The 25522-nt window shown below is 26.4% G+C and overlaps 3 protein-coding genes across 6 annotated transcripts; 2 read left to right on the top strand and 1 right to left on the bottom strand.

The window, feature by feature from the left end:
• The first annotated feature begins 31 nt into the window (after positions 1-31).
• On the top strand, positions 32-17240 carry LOC149055221 (uncharacterized). The gene is made up of 4 exons (XM_089228762.1): positions 32-3009; positions 3069-4386; positions 5021-5757; positions 16794-17240. The coding sequence occupies exons 1-2, from the start codon at positions 1537-1539 to the stop codon at positions 3087-3089; spliced, it is 1494 nt and encodes a 497-aa protein (XP_089084888.1). The 5' UTR covers positions 32-1536; the 3' UTR covers positions 3090-4386; positions 5021-5757; positions 16794-17240.
• On the bottom strand, positions 5957-11365 carry LOC107169569 (prostatic acid phosphatase-like). Its single transcript, XM_015519348.2, has 7 exons — positions 10850-11365; positions 10594-10692; positions 8718-8957; positions 8453-8638; positions 8188-8311; positions 7914-8119; positions 5957-6975 (listed from the first exon to the last, which is right to left on the bottom strand). The coding sequence occupies exons 1-7, from the start codon at positions 11012-11014 to the stop codon at positions 6787-6789; spliced, it is 1209 nt and encodes a 402-aa protein (XP_015374834.1). The 5' UTR covers positions 11015-11365; the 3' UTR covers positions 5957-6786.
• On the top strand, positions 16923-25108 carry LOC107169567 (facilitated trehalose transporter Tret1-like). 4 transcript variants are annotated; one of them, XM_015519338.2, is made up of 10 exons: positions 16923-17020; positions 17164-17263; positions 18885-18982; positions 19920-20008; positions 20230-20374; positions 20935-21323; positions 22047-22200; positions 22301-22491; positions 22698-22963; positions 23475-25108. In XM_015519338.2, the coding sequence occupies exons 4-10, from the start codon at positions 19958-19960 to the stop codon at positions 23689-23691; spliced, it is 1413 nt and encodes a 470-aa protein (XP_015374824.1). In that variant the 5' UTR covers positions 16923-17020; positions 17164-17263; positions 18885-18982; positions 19920-19957; the 3' UTR covers positions 23692-25108. The 4 variants fall into 4 exon arrangements, with proteins under 4 accessions (XP_015374824.1, XP_089084898.1, XP_015374827.1 ...); XM_089228772.1 differs by lacking the exon at positions 18885-18982; XM_015519341.2 differs by lacking the exons at positions 16923-17020; positions 17164-17263 and adding an exon at positions 18220-18346.
• Positions 25109-25522: the final 414 nt, after the last annotated feature.

Genomic DNA, 25522 nt, shown 5'->3' with positions numbered 1-25522 from the left:
AATGTTTAATCTTAAATGTTTTGTAAAATAATGATTTAAAGCTTAAACAGTATTGTAGTGAATCGAAAAGAACGTAGTTGCTCAATATATATTGTATATTGTATAGTATTATATATTATTATTATTATTTTATAAGTATTTATCTTCTTTTCATTTCTATGTGATTTACCATCATTTATTATAGTCGCATATATAGTTGTATTTTGGAAATTCTGAAGATAAAGGTGAACATCTATTAGTAAAGTTCGACCTAAAAATTAGTTTTTTGAATTCTGATCAATAGACCGACACGTTTTAGCCGAGTGTCCTGCTTTATCGAAAATTTGACATGTTATAGTAGGTTTATTATTGAAATAGCAGTTTTCTGTTCTATGATTATTTTTGAAGCATATTTTACTTTGTTGTGGGTGAATATTATTTTTGTTTCAAAAGCATTTAATTGTGGTGTGATTGTTGAGTAAACAAATTTCACACTTTTGTATTTTATTATTAGCATAATTTTGATTAAAAAAGTTATTTCGTATCATTAGATTGGGATGTTTAAAAAAATTTTTTTGTTAATGCTTGAATTTTTACTCTCTAATAGATTTTCAATTTTCTGATTTAGTTTTTCATTATTTTCATTAGAGATTTTTAATTGTTCATTGAGTTTTTCGGTTACTTTAATATTTTTAATTGCATTTTTTATACCCGTACCTATGCGATTGATCTATTTCTCCAGTTACCATAAATTCGATAAAATAAAATGTTATCTTTTAATTGTTTAAGAATATTATTTTCCTTAATGTCTATTTGTCTAATAATATTTGGTTTTAAGCCCTTCATAATTGTTTGTATTATTCTGATTAGGGCATAGTGGGAGATTTATTCTTTTAAATAAAGATTCTGTTTCATTGTCATAATTTATTGTTTGTTCGTCGTCTAGTTTTTGTTTTTGTAATAGTAATTTTAACATATCTATGTGTGAAGTGGATCCACTTAATAGTTTGTTTTCTAAATCAGCTCATTTTATGCCGTTAATTAAATTTGATTCATTATTATTAGGGACCGGATTTATATGCAAATGCATATATGTATTGGAATAAGCTTTTCGAAATTTGATGAAAATTTTCCCCGATTTCGATCACTCTTATTAAAATAACACCAATTTTATTTTGCATATTTTGCATATTTCAACGTTTTTACCTATTAAATACATATTGCATGCATATTTGTAGTTTTAAAGTGCATATTATTATTTATAACACATATATTCGTTTTTCGTCGTATTTTCACGTTTACAGACACATAAAATCGATAAAATTGACATCGGTCGTTATTTCCAAAGATAAGATTACATACTTCATATAGTCATATACTCTTATGCAGCATATATATATATATATATAAATATAGATAAATTCGTTGCTCATATAATAGAATTTAAGTGTTAGACGGTCAGTTTTCGATGTCAGTCCGTGTCTTGCGTTTGATGTTTAAAATTGTGCCCGAGTGCGTCTAGTGAGTTTAGATATAATTTTAATTCGGAACTTTGAAATGCCTAAAGTAAAAACTCCAATTAGGAGTCGTTTACAGACATACGTAAACGATCATAAAGATATTTTTAAAACCGATGGTTCAATTTTGTATTGCAATATTTGTGAAATTCCAGTTAATGCGACTACAAAGTTTTTGGTAGACCAACATTTATCACGTGATAAACACAAGAACAATTTAAAACTCAAAGAAACACATTCAATAAATAAAAAACAAACTTTTATTTCTAATATGAACATGGATAACTTTAATGAAGATATTTGCCAAGCTTTTATTTCTGCAAATATTCCTTTATTTAAATTACAAAATCCATCTCTTCGCGCTTTCTTAGAAAAATATACTAAACGACACATACCAGATGAGTCGACCTTACGAAAAAATTATGTGAAAAAATGCTACTCTGAAACTATAAACAACATAAGAAGTTCAATTGGGGATCATAATATCTGGATTTCAATCGACGAAACTACCGATTGTGAGGGACGATATGTAGCGAATGTAATTGTCGGTACATTAGAAATAGATCGACCAAGTCAAACATTTTTACTTCATTCCGAGGCTTTGGAAAAAACAAACCATAGCACAATTGCTCAACTTTTCGATCGGGCGCTATCAATTTTATGGCCTACTGGTATTCGGCACAATAAGGTATTGCTATTTTTAAGTGACGCTGCACCCTATATGATTAAATCAGGTAAATCTATTAAATCATTTTATCCAAAAGTCGTTCATATTACATGTGTAGCACATGGATTACACAGGGTTGCCGAAGAAATAAGAAATCAATTCCCTCAAATTGATGAACTTATTTCTAACGTCAAAAAAGTTTTTTTAAAAGCTCCATCGCGTACGATACTTTTCCGAAATATGGCCCCTAATCTCGCACTTCCACCACAACCTATATTAACGCGTTGGGGTACATGGCTAAACGCTGCTTTTTATTATTGTGACAACTTGGAAATTATTAAAGAAATAATTCTTCAATTAAACAGTGAAGACTCTATTTCAATTAAAAAATCGCAAGATTTGATAAAAGATCCTAATTTGAAAACTAATTTAATTTACATTAAATCAAATTTTGAAATAATTCCGAGCACGATAAAAATGTTAGAATCAAAAGATTACTTGTTATCAGAGGCCATGATCAAAATTAAAAATGCAAAAACCACATTAAAATTATCAAAAAACAAAATTGGTGGTATTATAAATGCCAAACTTACAACTGTATTAAAAAAAAACCCTGGATATAAAATAATGAAGACAATTTCTAAGATTTTGGAAGGAGAAATAGACGGAAACTATGAACTACCTGAAGATTTAAATGCAAGTGATATTGCATGTATGAAGTACGCTCCTATAAATACTGCTGAGGTCGAGCGAAGTTTTTCAATGTATAAAAATGTACTTACAGATAATCGGAGGAATTTAACGTTTGAACACATTAAGGAACTTCTGATCATCCAATGCAATAAGGTAATATATGAATTCAATTTTTGTTTCAGTTTTTATTAATGTGAGCTAATACTTTATAGATTGAAGATACAGAATGTTGAATGGCGACGAAGACGAAAAAATACTTTAAAAGCTTTTTTATACTTTTTTAATACCATATTAATTAATAAATATTGTTACATAATTTTACATAATACATTTACATATTTTTACATAGTTTTAAACAAAATTTTGTTTGCATTAAAAGTATTGATAAAATCATTTGGTGTCGTTTCTCGGTTATGGTATTGTGTTATTCTATTTTTTTAATTCAGGAACTATACCCGTAGCAAATAGGTTTCGTTTGGTGAGTTCAGTTATTAATTGCGGTTTTAATAATTTATAGATATGTTGTGAAGAGAGTGTTTATGAACTTAAATTATCTTCAGCTTTTTCTGACATTTTATTTTCGTTGTTCATTTGTTATTTGATAGGGAAATTAGTTTTTTTACTCATTAATTGTTATTTTTTGTTATTATTATTTTTTTTTTAAATTTTAAAATTTATTAATATTTTGTTTTAATTTTAATTTCGTGTTACGAGCCACGATTGTCGATTTGGGTGCCACTTATAATAAATCGAAAAGAACGTGGTTGCGCAATATATTATATTATATATTGTATATTATTATTGTATTTATCTTCTTTTCATTTCTATGTGATTTTTTATCCATATATATTGTGCACACGTATGTAAATACACATATACGTATAAGGACTCCAATTATATAGTAAATTAACTTACTCTTTAGTTTCAAGTTTGACCGCAAACTTGTCAGGTGTTCAATGAATACAGGAATAAGAAGTAGGTGTAATTTCAATTCCCTTATAATATAATGTTAATAAAAAACGCAAGTGATATATTTGTAATGATGTGCGTTTTAGCCATCATATCTTTTTAAATTCAATATACATATAATAAAATAATTATAATAATTGTTAGCCATTAAGGATAAGATAGGACATACGCATACACACATACACACATACACACATACACACATACACACATACACACATACAATATTAGATATAAGGAGCTCCGTTTTTAATCACTGGGCCAGACGAGTTGTCGCCGTTCTTTTGGTATAGACGATCATAAGCGAGTGTAAAATACTACGCAGATCGTCTATACAGAAAGACGTAATATTGTTAAAGTAAAAAAATATATTTGTGAACTAAAAATAAATTAATAAGTTAGTTTAATGTATATGTGCATTAGAAATAAATTAAATAAAAGTAATATTAATAGATCAAAGAAAAAGGTTTTATTATTTTAAAATACAAATCGGATACCTCACCTTGCACCTCAAACGCTAACCACTGTTTCAATTGAGAAGTCAATTCAAGGATCGGAGAGGTAATATAAAATAATTTATTATACCTCTTTATTAAATCATTACATATTATTGATGTTAAGTTAACCTATTTATTGTTTTATAAAACAAAAATACTTTAAATATACATTAATTAGCTCTCCACGTATAACCATCACCAAAAGTGCACGTAGGGAGAGTGTCGTTGTGTCCAAGAGCCCGATGAGTCGGTGAGGTAATTTATTTAGATTGGATCAAGGGACATAACTTTATCTGACCACAGATGTCTATTATTGTACGAACATATTATGTGTGACTGCGTATATAATTGTATAGACATGCGCTAAGCGTATGTATTAGGGATTATGATGATGATGCCACTATTATAGTTGTGAGTGGCTCTCATAACAATATAATATACTTTGGAAAATATTTCTCAATAATATGAATATTTATTTTGATATATTTAAGCCAAAGTACAAGAGTTATGAATTGTTTTATTAAATTAAATTTTACCCTGTTTAATTTATATACACTAGATTCGATTAGTCTAATTGTATTTATTCAATTGAAATCTACCCATTGTAAATTGATTCATATAAATATAAACACTTTGATAATTTTTTTCTTCATATCTATTACACGCGAAACTTAAATATACTTTTAATATAATTTTAGATGCATCGAATAAAATTACAAATAACAGAGAAGTGCTCCGAGAACACAAATTTATTTGTAGAGAAACTAAAATGCAATTAAAAACTATCAGCCAGCTGATCATATACATATTATACATACATCAGAAGCCATAGCTATATTAAAATCAGTCGAACACCCACTTTTCAGTAATGAGGTTTGAGACAAGGTTTCATAACATACTCAGTGAATCAGTTAGATCAAGTCATATAAATTTAAAGTCCAACACATATTTTTCCGTTACGCCACAACTAAGAAAATTACCAATAAGAATGAGTAACTTACAAGTAGATTGACGGCCATTTTCGTACTGCGGAAGGTAACAAAAAATATACAAATTCGTTCGTCATACTTGATGTCTTAACGCTACATTTTCACTCATATCAAGTCATCAGGATATAACGACAAAAAAAGTAACAAACAACGCTTGTTTGTAACTATTGTTCACTATTATTTTTTAAACTCATAACATGAACAAATTAAAATTATAAATGCGCATTAAAAAAAAATCGAGATTGATAGTATTTTAATGTTTTATGAAATTAATTCGAGAAATTAATAGTATGTGTTATGAAAAATTAACTATACATGAATCATCAACGCGTTAGATTAATCGTTCGTGTACTCATAATAATTGTCATGGAATTGATCTAAAGTTTTCATAGCGAAAACCACTGATTGTTGAACTCTCGCTTGGACATCATTATATCCTAGACAAGGTAAGAACTCGCTATTATTGTTATACTTAATGAGTACTTAGAATGATAGAATTATAATATTAATAGATGTATAGATGTTTATATACTGAATTGTGTCTATGCCGAAGCCCATCTTTACATATTTTGGGATATGAGATGGAATAAAATAATTGGATGATTTTATTTTATTGTGCTATTTATTAAAAAATCACTGTCAATGTACTGAGATGTTAGGTTTTAAAATTTAATTCAATTCGATGAAAATACAATAACAACCAAAAAAATATAAGTTTTTTAAAGATATGTCTAATGCAGTATAATAAATATATATATTCAATCAAGTCATATAAAAAAATATTATATCAAGTGACTGCCCATACAATATGTTAATCTCCTGTCATTAGTCAATAAGTGCAAAATTTGTTTATTGGACTTATTAATTCTAGATTATAAATAATTTTAGTAAACATATATTTAAAAAATTCAATCGATAAAAACTAATAACTAAATATTGTATATAATAAATAATAATACTATGATCATACGTCATCATATAATACTGAAAATAGAAAAGCGAAGATTTTGTACATTTCTAATCAACTTTGAATTCTAAAATAGATAATACTCAGTACTCACTATGAATTTTCTTATAAATTAATATATTAAACCCTTATTTTTGATTTTTAGCATATTTTTTTGCTTTAAATAATATATATATATATATATAGTAAAAATAACTCCCAAATTAAAATATTTTTTTTGCTAAAATATAAAAAAAAATAAAATTGAGATGATTTCATTTATTATTGGCAATAATTAAATATAGGAAAATGTAAAGTAAAATTGTTGAAAGGTAAAATTGGAGACCCACGCGTCATATTAATATTTTCATTGCTTTTCTTGAAAAATAAAAATAAATTATATCAATATTAAAAAAAGTTACCACATATTAATCGTAGAGCTGGTAATTCCAATCACATACATCTAATAATAAAAAATATAACTATTCAAGAGTGAGTATTCTTATCCATTTACACATTCTAAAGGATTTTATGGGCCTCGGTCAACAAATATTAAGTTAGAAAATTCAGGATTATCAGTCTTGCATTCTTCATTCAAATTCAACGGTATCACGTTCGAAGTCAAGTTCGAAATGTGTTCTAGAGTACATAAATCTTCTTTACAGTTAGGTATTTGTAAGCGATAAGGTTCTGACGATGATTCATTGCGCAAAAACACCTAGGCAATTTAAAAAAGGCGGGTAAGTCGTGGATGTCGCTCTGCTGTATAGTATGTTACAAGTGGGTTACTGTAATGGATGGAATTAAATTTGAATCCAATGATATTATATCATTGTATATACGAAAAACGATTCTGAGCGAAGACGGTTTATCTGTCTAGGATATATTATAGATTATTAAAAATTTTCAAATCTTTGATTTAAAAAGAAAATTTTTTATGAATTTCTAGCTAAAAATAATTTGTGAATTTTCGTGATTTTTACGTATTTTGTCAAAATTCAAACTTTGAATGCTTATAAATAAAAATTTTGACTATGAATTTCTTTTATTTTTCAACTGCTATTGTAACAATATATTAAGAGCCTTGTATTAAATCTTCAATATTTTCTACCCAAAAAATAAATTTTTATCGATATTAATTTTAAAAAAAACTGATAATGATCGAAAATTGCATATACCTATGAATAGTACAACATAAGTCAAACATTTTTGAAAATTTCATGGCGGATAGAATATACTTATGAAAACATTTGGTGAAAATTTCATGTTTCAATGGTCATTTTTTTTAAAGTTACATCAATAATCAAAATAGATTTTGTCGAAAAATGAGTATGCGTAAAATTTCCCGTTTTTCCCTTAATTTTTAATTTGTTTTTCTTGATCATTTAGAAAATTATTAAGAATTTTTTACTTTTAATCCCCCAAAGTACCAACTAGATTCACTTTCTGATCGAACGAGGTACTGAAGTCAAAAATCGAAGCATTTTTACTGCCCCAAAACGTGATGACACAAAAAAAAAAAACACACACATCATGGTAAAATCAATAATTTCATCGCTCCGCTCAGAATCTAAAATATATATATTATAGGTATATAAAATTGTGATCTGTTAAATACGAATAAGTTTGAAAACCATAATTAATTTTAATAAATACCTTTAAGTAGAAATTTCCTTTCTTTGATTCGTGTAGCTCTAGTAATGCCAACATATTATATGTGGGAATCTGCTCATCCCATACACCTAAGGAAATCAAAAGATTGGACACAGTTGAATCGTGACCGGCGTAGGCATACAACTGATGTGTGGACTGTTTGTTTATTTTATTTTGACTATTTTCCAATATTTGTTTTAGTAACGGGCCTTAAAAAAACATGTTAAAATATATTTTTACCTAGGTATTGTGTCTACAATTATTCGTTACCATATACCTCCTTTGAGCTTTTTCATTTCATCATTGTACGCATTTAATATGAAACTTCTAGATGTTACTTTGGCCAATTTCGTTGGATATACTTTGGACGTCCAACTTGGAAGGGTAACTCCGTAGTCTGACTTGAATAGAAAATAAATGTCATTAAATAAATCACGATTATATTTTATGGTTTTAAAGCCATAAGCACAATAATACAAAATGTGTTGTATACGAATTTGATGTGATGTACAAATTCAAAAATTCACTACTGGGTAACCTACCTCGGCTTTTAACGTACTATAAATTGACTGAACATCGTCAGGATCTTGAATGGTCAGTCCAGTGTGCTTGGACAGATAACTATATAGATCACTGTAAGTGTTGAGCTCTTTTAGGACTTCGTTGGAATTCATTATTTTTTGTCTTTCTTCGTAGTACCTGGGACAGTCTATTCGTACTAACAACAACTACAGCACACACATTTGTATACTGTCAACAGTAGAAATACGGAGATAAATTAAATATATTTAACATTAAAAAAATTACTCGGTCGTCTTTCAGAGGTTCTGAATGTATCGGAACGGGTTGCCATTCTAAATATCTATTCCATTGCTGTACACCAACTGGCTTGTACATGGCAGACGCGACTAGCTGAGCGCTCATTAGGGTTCTGTCCACGTCAGTACTTTTAAACGTGACTTTTTTCGAAGAGTACAGAATATCCAAGAATCCAGAGTAACGTTTTCTAATAAACTTTCCGAGCTCATATTGTTTTCGTCTACCATTCTAAAAATGAACAAAAATATTTAATTTTATTATTCTAATATTCGTTAATATCACTCGTATATTTGTTTCAGTATTAAACTGTTAATATGGAATATGGATGAAAACCCGATATTTAGTATTTTTTCTCTCCATGCACTACAGCAAATAAAAGTCTATAAACATTATGTACCTAATTGTATATTGTTTTGCAAACACTGCAACAAATTTTATTAAAATCCAACGATTCACACATTGAATTCACATTTACGTAACCTTACGATTACGTAAGTATTATTTAATTAAAATACCTAAATTATGCAGTCATGCATATTAAAATGTTTTTAAAATAATGTAATATGATAACGTGATATTCAATGATTACAAAAATAAACAATTTTAAACATTTAAATTATTTATGAACTCTTCCAGTATATATAATATATATATATTTATATATAACTAATGAATATATTATAGTCTATAGTAATTGATACAGGCATACAGCGATATGATAATATGCATTATACCAATATAATGATAATTACAACACAGACCTTATTGAGTTAAGTATATAATTATTGTTATTATTATTCAGTATTTATAAATCTTATTAGATCATTTGAGAAAATCTAATTAAATCAATAATTGAAATAATTTGTTTACAATTTAATGTTATTAGTGTATTATCTATTACCTAAGTACCTATTGTATAAGTGAACAATTATAATATGCAATCCATACATTTGTACATAATAACTAAATAAAGTTAACCTTTATAAAATGTGGCCAAAATTTACAAGTGCTTGATATTATATCACAAATTTCTTGACTCCCCCACCAAAAAATAAATAAATAAATAAATAAAAAAGGGCGTATGTAATTTGCGCCAAAATCAACCAAAAAAAAAAAAATATATGTAATTTGCGCCACTTTTTAAATTTGTAATTTGCGCCAAATAAAAAGGAATTATGTTATCTGTGCCCTTGAGTTCCTACTAAAATTGTAATTTGCGCCACTTATATTATAATAATATAAATAACTCCATGTTTATTAAATATTTAAATTATCGTTAAGTAATAAAACATATTATAAAAATCAGTCATATTAAACTCGTAATTATAAATAAATGTATATAAAAAATCAAACTCTATGCATATTAAACATCTAAATTGTCGTTAATTAATAAAACATATAAAAATCAGTCATAATTATAAATAATTCGACGATATTGAGACGATATGTGACACGCGTCGGACGCATCGGTACGTATTATTGTATATCCTATGCGATATCACTAAATTTATCTGCTGGTAAATTCCAACTGCTATTAAAGTTGAAAGTGTGGCGCAAAATACATGTTATATTTTTTATATTTTGGCGAAAATTACATACGTACTTAAATGTACCTATTCGTGTCGCAAATTACAAGTAATAAAAGTGGCGCAAAATACCATCTCCCATAAAAAAACCATCTCAAATAGGTCGTCTTTGAATTTTGGCATCATGTTATAATAATATATAATATTTTGTACAATGTAATCGAGTATAAGTAATAAGTTAACAATAAATATTAACGCTCATCGTAACAACACAATTAACATTCTAAAGGCTCTGACGTAGTTACTTCTCATAAATACAAATAATAATATTTACTTGCATTGGTCAGTTGGCCCCACCCGAATGGCTCCCATGATGAATTTGAGTACGGGTCCAGTGGGTACGTATCAGCCGGCGTCCGTTGTCCGTGCCTGAATACCTATAAACAATTTCAAAATGAGTTTTGCACATACTATTATACATGTTGTAATATGTTAAACGTTACAGATGCACTGGAGTTAGGATAATATATTATTATTATAGTCATATAAAAATATTATTATTATTATTATTATTGTTGTTGTTGGCTTACGTACCGCATGAACCAATCTCAATGTGTTCGAATCAAATTTGTTTACCGTCTGTTCATTTGAATAAAAATTACTGTGGTGCACTGCAAAAACTGCACCTGGACACATCAAAAAGATCAAAAGCAAAACGCATAACGCAAAATCGTTATTGGTGCTTTTAACCACGTTCATGATGTTCGATGGTAAACGTTGAACGATAACTGTCGATGAATACGTTATTAAGAATAAAAAATATTATGTCGTACGTAGAAGAAACAAACAACAACAATAAAAAAAAAAAACAGCAGTTATATTATAGTATATGTATATTGTATAGTAATATTGCTTCTCGGTCCGATTTTTCTGAACGACGCCGCACTAACAGCTGGCCGTTTAAACGACAGTTAGACATCACTGTGAGTACGCGGTTTCGGTGATGGAATTATATAACAAAATATTATACATTATGTTCAGTATAACCTCGGTGCAGTAGTTGTTTGTTATTATTATTACCAAACTATACTAAATAGGTGGTAACCGGGCCATATGGTGTGCGTGAGTCCTGGTTGTTGGTGGAAGGAGTTAGTAGACAACGGACCGTTGTGGTTTATGTGCATATTATCTACTACGTAGTAGTTCGCTGTATAACGTAAAATTATTATTATAATACGCACTGTACCATACGTTTATACTCGTTTACATATAATAATAATAATATTGAACCTTGGCCAACCGTTCTTCGGTCGGGTCGGGTCATCATCAATCATTTTCGTACTCGTCGTTAAATAAAATATCAAAAACGATTAACACTCGTCCCGCCGCAGATAATTTTTTGAACTCCTAAAATTGTGAAAATGACTCACATCGAAATAATCACGGTCTTAATTCGTGATTTACGGATAAAACTATATTATATTATTGTACATTATGTAGTTGCAGGTACTCGCAAAACATATATAATCTTAAGACACAACCGTAACATAAAAATAGTTTGTTATAGGCAATTATTGACCATGAATTTAAACCAACGTTCGTAGGTTTTAATTCGACGCTGTAAATTGCACATTTCATACGGCATAAATTAAAATATGTCATGTAAAAACCGTCAACGGCGTCAAAATTGTATTCTAATCGACTTTAACAGATAGAATAATATATTTATATTTATAAATAATATATAACATTATTTAAAGGAACTTTTGTTTGGAATCAATTTCAAACAAAACGAATACAACTTTTATAACTTTAAAAGGGTGATTTATTTTCACAATATCAGGTATTTTATTTTAATAAGTTAAAAATTGTGTTATTTAGATATATAATAAAAAAAATATACATAGAAATTAATAATATTAAATAAGATTTAGCTTGCCAGTTCATGTTACTAAATGTATTATTTAAAACTTTAGAGTAATATAATTTAAAATAAGTAAGGTGATTCTTTTAAAGGTAAATTTTTTAGAAAATAATTATTGTTATTGAGAATATTTTTTTATGTACTTTGAAGTTAATTAGTCTTATGAATTTTAAATTCAGATAAACATATTAATAATGCACCAACATTTTGCAAGGTATTTATATGTTCCACAGTACTCCATTTATTTAAACTTTAAATATTTTTAAATATAGTAAAATTTTCGAGATTCAATATTATTATTGAATTTTTCAAAAAAATATTCTCATTATAAAAAGCAAATAAAATATTTTTCAAACTCATTGTTTTGTAATGACTAATAATATTATGCAATGGAAATATTTCCAAAAACGTTAATAGTTTTGACAATAGGTATCTTAAATAATGAATGTTTATTTTTAAAAGAAACACCGTGTATAACAACTGATTAGTGATTATTGTACTAAAATTACCTACGTTATATTTATACATTCTTATCTGAAATTTGCACGTCTAATTTTGTTCAATTTGAAATGAATGAATGAGATAAATAAATGAAAAATAATATTTGTATAGAACATGGTGGATGAATATATCGTCTATATTTTATTTCGTATATTGAACATAATTAAGTTTAATTAAATCCACTCTTTGATACACCTCACTATAAGCAGATAATACTAGACATATCGATTTATGTAACAATCATTTACAATAATTTTAAGCGTAATTGTAGATTATGAGCGGTACTGATTTTACCATGTTGTATGTTTTTTTTTTTGTGTGTGTACACGATAATTTGTCGAAATAATGCTTCGATTTTCAACTTCAGTAGCTTTTCCGATTGGAAAGTTAACCTAGTTGGTGAATTAGGGAAGTAGAATTTTGAAATTCTCTATAATTTTCAAAACCACGACCACCGGGAAAAACCCAAAAAAAATTAAGGAAAAACGGAAATTTTTACGCAAAATCAATTTATTAGAAAAATTTATTTTATACATTGGTGTAACTCTCAAACAAATCATTGTCACTGTAGACACATGACATTTTTACTGAATTTTATACTGGCATTTTACATGCTTCATAAAATTTTCAACACATTTTAAAATCTTTTAAAGTTATTTATAGACATTTGAATTTTTTATCTTTTCCGTTTTTTTTCTTTATAAATGACAGTAAAATTTTATTCGTTTAGTAAAAAATCTTCAAAATTGAATACAAAGCTCCTAATATATTTTCGCAATGGTAGTTTAAAAATATTAAAAATACAGTCACAATTTTCTTGTTTTTAATAAGCATTGAAATTTGGAAGTTCAAATTTTGACAAGATACGTAAAAATCTTGAAAATTTGCAATTTATTTTGAATTAAAAATTCATAAATATTTATCTTTTTATATCTAATATTTGAAAATTCAATACAAGATTCTTCATGAGTTTGTCTACTTTTATGAAATAAAAAATGTCTCCAGAAAGTCAAATTAAATATTTATGATCATTTGAATTAATTACAACATTGGATATTCATTCAATTATGTCTCGTGTATTCTTAAATTGTATTCAATAATGAATAACTGTAAAAACTTGAAATTTACACTGTATGTTTATTTCATTAATTTCTATACTAGATACAATTTTCAAAACATTTCAACAATTTTTAAGTTATTTATAGACGTTTAAAATTTTTCATATTTTTTTAGTTTTTATTCTATAAATGTCAATAAAATTTTATCCGTTGGGTCAAAAAACTTTAAACTTTAATACAAGATGCCCCATAATTTGGTATAATAGCAGTTGGAAAATATTAAAAATACAAAGGCACGTTTTTTTTTATAATCATTTAAAGTTCAAATATTGACAAAACATATTTTTATTGAAAATTTACAAATTCTACAGTTGTTAAAAATTAGTAAAACGTTTAACTTTTATAGCTAAAGATTGAAAATTTAAAACAAGGTTCAATGTGAGTAGTTAATTCTGCTGCAAAAAAATCTAAAAACTTTTCACACACAATTTTTTTTTATATTTATTTTAAGTTCAAATTTGGATGAAATTACATATTAAATAATCAAGAATAACAATTTTAGTTATAGTTGTAATTTAAAAATATTATTCGTGGGTACTTAAATTTTTAGAGCATACTTTATATTCTAATATTAAAAGCTAATTTCATCCATTACTTATATTAATACTTTATAATAAATATATATATCTACTATATCTATGAATGACAGAGTGAGTTGGATTGTTGGGTATATAATGAATATAATTTAATATAATTAACTATAGGTATCTACATTTTTTTTTCGAAATTATAACAATATAATAAATTAATATAGTATAACATATCTTAGACTGATAAACTGTCTCCATTCAGAATCGTTTTTCGTATACAATGATATCATTGAATTCAGATTTAATACCATCCATTACAGTAACCCACTTGTAACCTACTGTACAACAGAGTGACATCCACTTACTTACCCGCTTTTTTTTAAATAAGAGCACTAAAATGGTACAATAAAATGTATTCTATTATTAAACCTACCTATAGGTACACATCTACTGCGTACACATGAACTATCTTGTTGAGTTTAGATTCATATCAAAACGCTGTGGCCTGTGGGCTGTGACTCTGTGAGTGATGTTTAATTTAATTTAGAAATAAAAATAATACATATAGATATGTGTTTTTTTTTTAAATAATAAAACTATATTTTTCATCATATTATATACATAATCTATACTATCTATCAACTACGTTCTGACGCAGAATCATACTTTGCATCTGAATAATATTATCGTTGGTATATCATGACGTGTACAATTTACCTCATAATATTATCTATTTTATACAGAGTGCAATGTATGATATATACGATACAGTTTACGAGTCACTTCACCAAAATTATTGAAATAAACAAATCCTACGCAAATTGTTAAAAATATGTTGATGAAAATTAAATAATTTGTAGTAAATAGATATTGTTCTGTAATATTTCAAAATTATAGCTAAATTAATAGATAAAGATTTAAAAAAGATAATTACAATTGATAATAATAATAATATTCAATGAAATATGAATATATAATATTGCAACATTATATTTAAGTATTAATATTTAATATTAATTTTTATGCTATATACTGTTGTAGTACAATTTTGTTTAAGGCCTAAATAGATAAAGTTCATTAAAAACTCCGTTTTAAAGTAGGTACCTGCCGAATTTTATTCATAGTAATAAATTAATCTTCAATACAGCATTTCAACAATACGTCCCAATGCTTGATTACTTTACGATTTATTTGAGCATATAGATAAATAAGTGATATATTGTAGTATTTTGTGGTTAGGTCAAGTCATTCAATACAAATATTATTAAGTTTTTTTTAGATACATTTCCTAACTCTACGAGTATACTAACTTCCAAACAATTATTTAAAATATTATTGTTACGCATATTGCAAGTAGATACATAATATTATCTACAAACTATACAGACTTCAATAATTCTTAGTGTGTCACTTTAATAAGCTTGTTTAGTATAATGGATAGAACCACGTCAACCACTTACATATAGACAGTTACATTAGACAATAAAGTCCATACAACACACACCTAATATATTCCTATTTCCTTTAGATACCTATACACCACCGTAACATTCTGATTTGGCATTTAAATATAAAATAATAATCACTAATTACCATATAAATTTTTAGTGTTTTTATTATTTATTTAAGTAGGTAACTAATATTTTTAAATTTTTGTAAAAATAATTTCAATGCTCATTTAAATTATTTATGTTTATGATAAGCTAATACATAAAAATGTCTGGGTGTTGCCTCTCCAATAAGTGAACGTATATATACGTTAAAAATCCAATGTAAACCGATAAAAAGGAAGTTTTGCAAACAGTGTTTACACTCTAAAAAATTATACTATGGAGATGTCATTATACTATACGGCCATTATTTTTTAAAATACTAAAATATTTTTATTTTTATCAGACACGACTCACAATATTGTTTTAATGTTTGAATGTAGCCCCAGAGTCAAAAAATATTGCTAACCACTGCTCTAAACCCTCGACATAAAAAAAAAAAAAAAAAAACATTAACGATAATAATGCAAATAACGCACTCAAACTAAAAAGAACTAAATATTACTATTAATATAATTATAAATTAATCTATAAAATCATAATAATTATATAGCTAGTTATATTTACGATTATAATTATATGCATATTGCTCATGATTTATTTAAATTGCAAAAATTAATAGGTATTATTTGTATTAGATTCGATTATTAATTGATTAATTGATTGTTGTATCACAACATTCAAATCCAAGAACTTAAAATGAGTTCCAGTGAAAACGCATTGCTATTTTATTTTATTTAACATCAAATAATTTTTTTAAGTAATACATTATATACTCTCCGGTCTCTGCTCTTTACAAACTAATCCAGTAATAATACATAATATAGAATAATATTTATAATATATTATGTTAATAAATATATAATAGTTAGTCAACAAAACACGAATAACATATTTATAATTCACGCATTACAGATCGGTTTATCAATGGAGCATACGGCTAATTACTACCTATAGTTATATTCTAATATTAGATGATAAGAATGATAAGATTAAACTCGATTTCATAGAAGAAAACACTCAATAATTGTGAAATGATGAACGCACTATTAAAGCAGAGTAAGTTGAATGATACACGTTTATAGTTAACGTCGCTTAAATATGTACCGATATTACTTGTGAAATTATTGTATAGGATTTTGGTGAGTTTTCAAACAGCAAACCTAACAGTCAAATACTTTAAAGCTAACTCATGATTTCATACAATATATTATTTACTTAAATTAAATATAAAGATTAGTTGCTATTGGATAAATGATTATATATTTTTTAATTTTTTTCGTAGGTAGGTATTTAAAATATCTATTTCTCAAACTAAAGTATTTATTTTTAAATGAAAAAAAAATAAAATACTGAATTTTACGAACAAGAAATTAAATCTAAAAGTAAGTATTTTATTAATATCGATCACTATTATTAATTTGAAAATAATGTTACTATTATTATAAAATTTTAGTATGGAATTGCATGACTAATAAACTGAAATTGTATTTTTCTTAATTCAGAAAACATAATTACTTATATAATTTCCATAATCATAATCTCTTATTCTTATTGGTGCCAAATGTATAATAATGTAATATAATCGAGATTATCATGTTATACTGTTTTTTAAATTACATTGGATTTTTTTAATTCAAAACGGTATTTATTTTCAAAAATATATTTACACAATACAGTAGGTATACCTACAAAGTATGAAGTCATTAAATTGCGTATTAACTATATGTAGATTTAGTTGATAATTTAAACCTATAAATTAGACGTACATAAAACTAATTACACTTACACAAATGCTCATTATACAAAGTATATAGTATAGGTAATTGTTAATTATTGATTAAAAATTGATTTGTATTTTTATAATAAGATAATGCGGGAACACAACACCTTTCATACTTATGAAAATAAAATGATATAGGAACCTAGGAACTAAGCAAATATCAAACATGGTTGAATTTAAAAATTTGAGTAAATAAGATGTATTATTTATAGCATTTACTAAAATGTTGATTTTCTTATACACATAATGTAATGCAGCAAGAAAAATCAAACGAAAATATAATTTCCAAAAAAAAAAAAAAACTTGGGTACCTAACAAATAAGTGATGTCTTCGATCATAATAAGTAATTCTTGGAAAATATTAATAATTAGTGCCAGTTAAAAAATTAAAATATATGATAACTGATATCACGGTAGTGAGTATTTTAATCATTTGTGATAAATTAACTCAAAAATCCCTACCAAACACCTAAATTATCTCATTCAAATAAAGATGGGATGATAATTTTTCTAGAGATTAGAAATTCCTTTGTATTAGGTTAAAAACATTATCGATTGTTAAAAATATAATATTTTTAGTGCATGTGATTTGGACGTGGTAATTGTTTTAATCACAATTTAATTAATGATTTATGGAATAGTTAGTGTTGGCTATAAACCAAATACCTGCTGCATCATGATATAGGTAACAATTTTTTGATTAAAAAGTGACAAAATTACAAATAAATATAATGTAAGCATCTACAGGTAGGTCCTACTTAGTTTTAAATTATATTAAGACGTCACTTACAAAATTCCACATTTTTTTATTGAATTAAGAGGAGAATACCAGATTTTTTTTAATTTTTTTAAAATATCTTTATATGTATTCTTATTTGTAATTTAAAGAATTATATTTTAACTACTTAACCTATAATCTTGAAAATATTTTCATAATTAATAACATTACTTAGTATTTTCTAGTTTCTATGTACCTACCATAATTTTCAACAATAAAAAAATTGTATTTAATTTATTAAAATATTAAGGCACTTTGAATTTAGATTATCTTTAAATCACTCAAATATACAAACTGATACTAAATTATTTGATTACTATAAAAATAAATGTGTACAATTACATACTTAACAATTAATATACTATAATAAAAACCTATTTAGACACATTAGTTGTACACTACTAATAATACCTAATTTATTATACTAATATCAATTTTGTTATAGTTAAACATTTTTATGATTCGTCAACTATCAAAGAATGGAGTTCACATAAAGCTATTTATTTATTTATGAGCTTTTAGAGAAATCAGAAAGGCTACGAGGTTAGTTGAATAATGGTTATCTTACTATTTTGCTTCCTAATTAAATAAATAAATATTTATTTATTTATTTGATATTTTTATTAAAAAGATGTATGTGCCCGTTGTGTAATATCCGTTTTATTAATGACTAACGCACACCACACCAAAACTTATTTTCTGTAGTTCCAATGTTGTGTTGTTATTTCAAATATTAATGTAAATTATCAAACTTAAAGGTAAGAATATTTCTGTGATTTCGTATTAGTTTTTACGATGTTTGATAAACATGTATAAAACTATAATAATTATTTCGGGTGGGAGACTTTTATGATGTCATATTATGTTTAAAATGTTTTTAAAAAACCACATCAATCATCATCAAATGTTCACTATTTTCTATCTAGAAACTAGATGATAAATTTCTGACCTAGGATAATGAATTATTTCCTACATTCAATGAATATAGGACAATAACGAGAATAACAATTTTAGTAATGAGTGAAATAATAGATATGAGATTATGAAAAACACTCAAAAGCGTTATTTAAACAATTTATTTTTGTACATTAAAAGAATTTTACATATGTTTTGTTATTGTTTCATTATAAGTAGGTAAAGATCATTATGTAGGTACTTATGATAGGGATTATTTAGGCAGGAGAGTGAAACATTTACAACCTGCCAAGGATTATAATATTTTACATTTTTAACTCTTACAGTAGCACGTTAAAGGCTTCTATACAATAAAATAATTATAAATAACATAGGTACAATTAAATAAGTAAGCTAACTATATTAAATAATAAAAAATTATAATTTACTAACAATTATTATATTTATCTACCTAATATAAATTCTAAGCTTTTATGGAAATGCTGAAAAATATATTTTAAAGTTATTTTTACAAAAACTTTTAATATAAAATAACAAAATAATTCTATCACATTTTTTATTATAGTTTTAATTCACGGAAAAAAAAGAAATATAGTTCATGGAATGGAGTCCAATAGTAACTATAAATATGGTATTAAATCCACATTTTCACAAGTAAGTTATTTTTGTAAGGTAATATAAATCTTAATTTCTTAAAATAAGTTTTCGATTGTTACACTTTTAATTGAAAAAAATATACATTATGTATTATTCAACTATTTGTAGTTTTTAAATTGTTTTAGCATATAAATCATAATTTTAATGATTTACAACTAAAAACTGAACTTTTTAATAAGTGTTAAATAAATAAAAATTAGTAATGATTTTTTTTATAGTGTTTGGCGTTAGTCGGAGCTGGATTCTTACAAGTCGGAGTCGGCACAGAGCTAATTTGTTCGACAGTCATCATCGGAGCATTATCAGACCACTCGAATAAAAATGAATGGCTTACCATGACCAATGAGCAGATGTCTTGGTTTGGTGTGTAGTATATGTTTATAAATATATATAATATATATATATACTACCACATTCACCGCACCAACGGCTATACACACACCCAAAACGGACGATTGCTCCGAATTCAATACACCTCCAACTTTTGCCCAAATTTTTCAACGCACACGTCTTAACAATGTGTAATGATTTTCCAAAATCGAATTTAAAAAAATATAAGTATAAAAAACTAAAAATTGAACGATGCGGGACAAACACGGTGAAACAGCTAGCTCTATCCGGGGCGGCGGGGAGGATTAAACTGCTATATATCTATATCAATGACGTATATAAGGGGGGGGCCTTGTGAGCTACAGCCCATCTCCCTGAAATTACAGTCATTAACTATTAAATATAGCCTCTTGGTGCTAGATTATATTTTGTCAGTTGCTATGTATTAGCCCACCCCAAAAATGATTTATAAATACGCCACTGAGCTATATATATATATATATATATAAATATATATATATATATACATTATACACCTATGGTAGTATAACCTTAACATATTTTACCATATGTATTATGTGTGTCCATCGCAGGAAGTCTGTTGTACCTTTGCACACCTCTGGGCAGTCTGATGTCGTCGCTGGTGCTGGATTGGCTTGGCCACAAGAAATGCATGATAATCACAAACATACCGTACTTGGTGTCTCAGATCATGTTTTTCTACGCCGAAAACGTGGAGACCATGTACGCGTGCTCGATAATGATGGGGCTAAGCGTAGGATTCTCGGGCGGCCCGTTTTCTGCGTACATAGGTGAAGTGTGCGAACCGAAGCTCAGGGGTGCTCTGATGTGTGCCACGAACGTGTTCTACTTCAGCGGTTCACTGCTGTTCGCCGCCATCTACGCCATCACCAGACAGTGGAGGTTGACCGTACTCATAAACATGGCGATACCTATCATAACTATTGCGATTTTGTGCGTGGTGGGTAATTATAATATTATAGTATCTACATATTACTATAAAACGTATTTGTAAAATATAATTAGTGGTTATTTACTTAATAGTAGGGAGTCATTTTAACACTTATTTTGTATATTATATTAAATTATAACTATTTAGACACGTTTCAGATGAAGACTTATACAAATACGTATATTGTGAATATGTTTTTTGAACCTTTGTATTCACTAGAAAAATACATTATATCATAGCATGCAGAATAATAATTATTATTTGTGACAAAACAAAAGTTTATAGCGATAGATAATATATACCTAATATCTAAGTATTTAATATTTTAGACCGAAAAAAACCTTTTAGTTTTAAACATCACCATCAAAAATTAATTTTCACACATTTCGTTTGCATAAAATATTACGGAACGAAGAAGAAGAGTGAAGGGGGTGGGGGAAATTAAAACTAAAAATGTGGATTTTATTGAATACGACTTTTAACGTAAAAAAATTCTAAACTCCTTGTGCTATTTATTTCATAATATATCATATAAGTACGACTTAATATAATTTTATTCTAAATACAAAAAAAAACTGTTATCGATAAGACTACTGTATCATAGCATGGCAAAAAATACATATTTTACCGATCTACGATCTATAATCGTATATAAAATATACCACCGACCGTATAGCACGAAGATAAAAACACCCATCAACTATATAGGAGTAATAATTGTTGTATACACAGAGTCCAGATTCTCCGATGTGGTTACTGTCCAAAGGCAAGAACGAAAAAGCGCAACGGACTCTTGGCAAGTTACGTGGATGGGTGACACACGATAAATGTTCTAACGAATTTCACGAAATGGTAGTGTTCATGTCTGCAAATAAAAACTCGTCGAGTAATTTTTTATTTATTTTTTCACCAACATTATGAGCTACACTAGCGCATGTTGTCTACAATAATAAATCTATATTAATTATTTTCATGGTTCGATACAGACAATAAAAATGACAAAACTGATTCCGAAAGTTCTTGGAAACAACTGCTTCAGCCAGACGTGATTAAACCTTTTCGTCTACTACTGATATACTTCTTCTTTTCGAACTTGTTATCCGGAGTACCATTTTCACCGTATCTAGTAGAAGTATTTATGACGTTTGGCGCCGATGTCGATGTCCAATGGACCATAGTAAGTATATAACTCAAAAACTAAGAGCCAAGAGGTTAAAAATTATTATTTGCATTCAAAAAAAAATTTAAAAAAAAAATGCTTTTAATATTTGTATGTTTATAATTTAATGTTAAAATCTCATTAAAAAAAAAAAAATAAAAAAATATTTGTGTGATTATCTGGCAGCTAATTATATTATATTATAGTGTATTTATTTAATATAGGCGTTTTCGTTGGGAATAGCTATAGTTGGAGGCATATTGACTGTTTTTATGGTGAACAGACTTGGAAAACGATTCCTTACATTAACGACGTTGTCGATTTGTTCAATTTGTTACATATCAATTGGAATGATTGGTGTTTATTGGACGAGTTCAAAACAAATAAAGTCTTGGTTATTACTAACATCCTTCCTCATAAGTACGTTCGTGGCATCGTTCGGCATAATGCCTATTGGATGGATACTTCTTACTGAAATATTCCCCATGAAGTGAGTAGAAAACAAATGAAACTCTAAACATATAAATATATGAATAAAAATTATAACAATAATGGTACAACAATATAATTATAATTATAATTTGTTTTTATTTATGTAATAATAAATCACAATAATTGACAATTATTGGCGAGTACTCTGTACTTAAGTCTCAGAAATATAAACAATGCCTGTGTAAATCTACGCGCATTGATAACATTTAAAGAGTAATGGGTACTTACTACTTACACTGAAGATTAAAATAATAAATTATCACACAATTTCCAATGTAAACAGCATAATGCATATTACACTAGTTTATAACACAAATAAATCAATAAGAGTATTAATATAACACTGAAATATTGTTTATTGTTAAAATTAATAATATGTTACATAATATATACCTATAATATAGACAAAGACATGTTGTAAAAGATATATGTCATCGAGAAAGAAATTTCACTTGAATCTATATTACATAAATAATAACAATAAATGTTATTAACACGTCTTGTTTCAGGAGTAGGAACATTACCTGTAGCATTTGTTCAACGCTGTCTTACATTCTCAGTTTTTTCATGACCAAGTATTATACAAATGCCGTCTATTTAGTGGGTTTCTACAATACATTTACAATATTTGGATTTGGAGGTTTAATCGGTTGTGTGTATTTCTATTTTTGTCTACCTGAAACTGAAAATAAGACATTGCAAGAAATATCGGAATTTTTCAAATAAACTAAACAAAATTTAATTTTGAGTAAACATCTTTGTACGAGACGACTGTAATAATAATATACACTATAAGGTATTTAAATTTAGGTTTCAAATCTAATTATGTGTATTATAGTACATGTATTCTAAGGCATAACACATATTATGCCTATTGTTGAAATTTTTACATTATTTGTCCACATGAAGTTTATATATTCGATATAATATTTGTATATTTGTTTTAATAATTAAATATTCTATTTTTTTTTTTTTATATGTAAATAAAATAATTAAATTAGTACTATTATATTTTTCTAATAATTGTTCCTTGTTATTACTAAATATTATATTGTATAATTTTATTTCCCATAATGTTGTATAGTTAAAATGTTCGATGACAAAAACCTAAAAGTACCATTAATATTATAAAAAAATTGTAACCATGTAATCCAATAAATGTAATTTGTATTTACAATATATAACACTAATCTTAAGAAAATTTCACGTAAAAACTAATGTCCGGCTAATAACCAAAGTTGTTGAAGCCATATTCCTTTAAATAAAAAAAACCTAAAAATATTTTATATAATTACTATTGAAATAGTTAAGACTTAACCGTAATTTTAACTTTTCTCAATTTGTTCTGGATAATATAATTTGAAAAATTTTAAATATTAATTTAATATATTTTTTTTAATATTTAAAATATTTGCTTAAATTATAAGCAATAAAAAAATTTTACGGCATACCAAAAAGACATGGGTAATACAAAACTGCAATCTTTCATAAAAAATTTGAATCCTTTCGTTCGAAACCCAATAAGTTACGTAGGTATATTTATTAATTAACATTGGAAAAAAAAAATTTGTAGGTTGCAATGTACTTAATCATATTTTAATTGTGATACAGGTATTGACACTATTTTATTAAATTTTTATGTGTTCATGTTTTTTTTTTTTTTTTATATTATTATTATTTTGATAATTTACAAGTGTATAATAATCAATCACATGCAATATTAATTGTTTCCTTCTTTTTGTGTAGGCCAGTGAATGTTATACGTTAATAGTTTAATAATAATATTAACGAAGTATAAAAACCATTATACACAGTATACTCATTCTTATTTTAAAAATTGTTTAAATAATGAAATTTATTCAATACGTTATATAAAGCAATTATTATAGCCTTATACATTTTGGGGCCTAACCTATCCATCTAAATATCTAATGTTTGACAAAATTAGGTAACCTAACCTAATTAATTATTATTTGAAAATCATTTTTTTTTATTATTATTATTATTATTAGTGGCGATGAAAATTTTAAAGAGGTAGTTGATAGTGTTGATACATTTACATTTATTCTATACTTAAATAATATTATACTTATAGTCTATACTCTTACTTGTACAATTAAATCTTACGTTATTTTAACATTAACACCACTAGTTATCGTGTATATACTTCAACTCCTTGCGCATAATATATTGTATCCTGTCTCGTTTATATAATATATATATATATTTTTTTATATAATTTAATAATAAGAATTACTATTCCTGTGATAAAATAATAAAATAAAACTACTAGTTTCATCACAGAAATATTTGCATTTTAAGTATTATCAACGATATTTATCATACGGTTAAGTGTTTATTTACACACGATTCATATACAAAATACACATAAGATACAGAAGTCAATATAACCTTCGGCTGAAAACAAACTCCATAGTAGTCCATACCTAAATATTTTGTTATATTAATTACAAGAAATACTTTATTCTTAAGAAATATGTGAAAATTCTAAGTTTTGTAGATAAAGCGTGATTTTTTAGGTAATAATAACACAATA

This window comes from Diuraphis noxia, unplaced genomic scaffold (assembly GCF_037042655.1).
Source record: "Diuraphis noxia isolate RWA-SAM2 unplaced genomic scaffold, SU_Dnox_SAM2 contig0005, whole genome shotgun sequence".
Taxonomy (NCBI): Eukaryota; Metazoa; Arthropoda; class Insecta; order Hemiptera; family Aphididae; genus Diuraphis; species Diuraphis noxia.
Note: the sequence above shows the minus strand (reverse complement) of the source record. Positions and strands in the feature narration are given on the sequence as shown.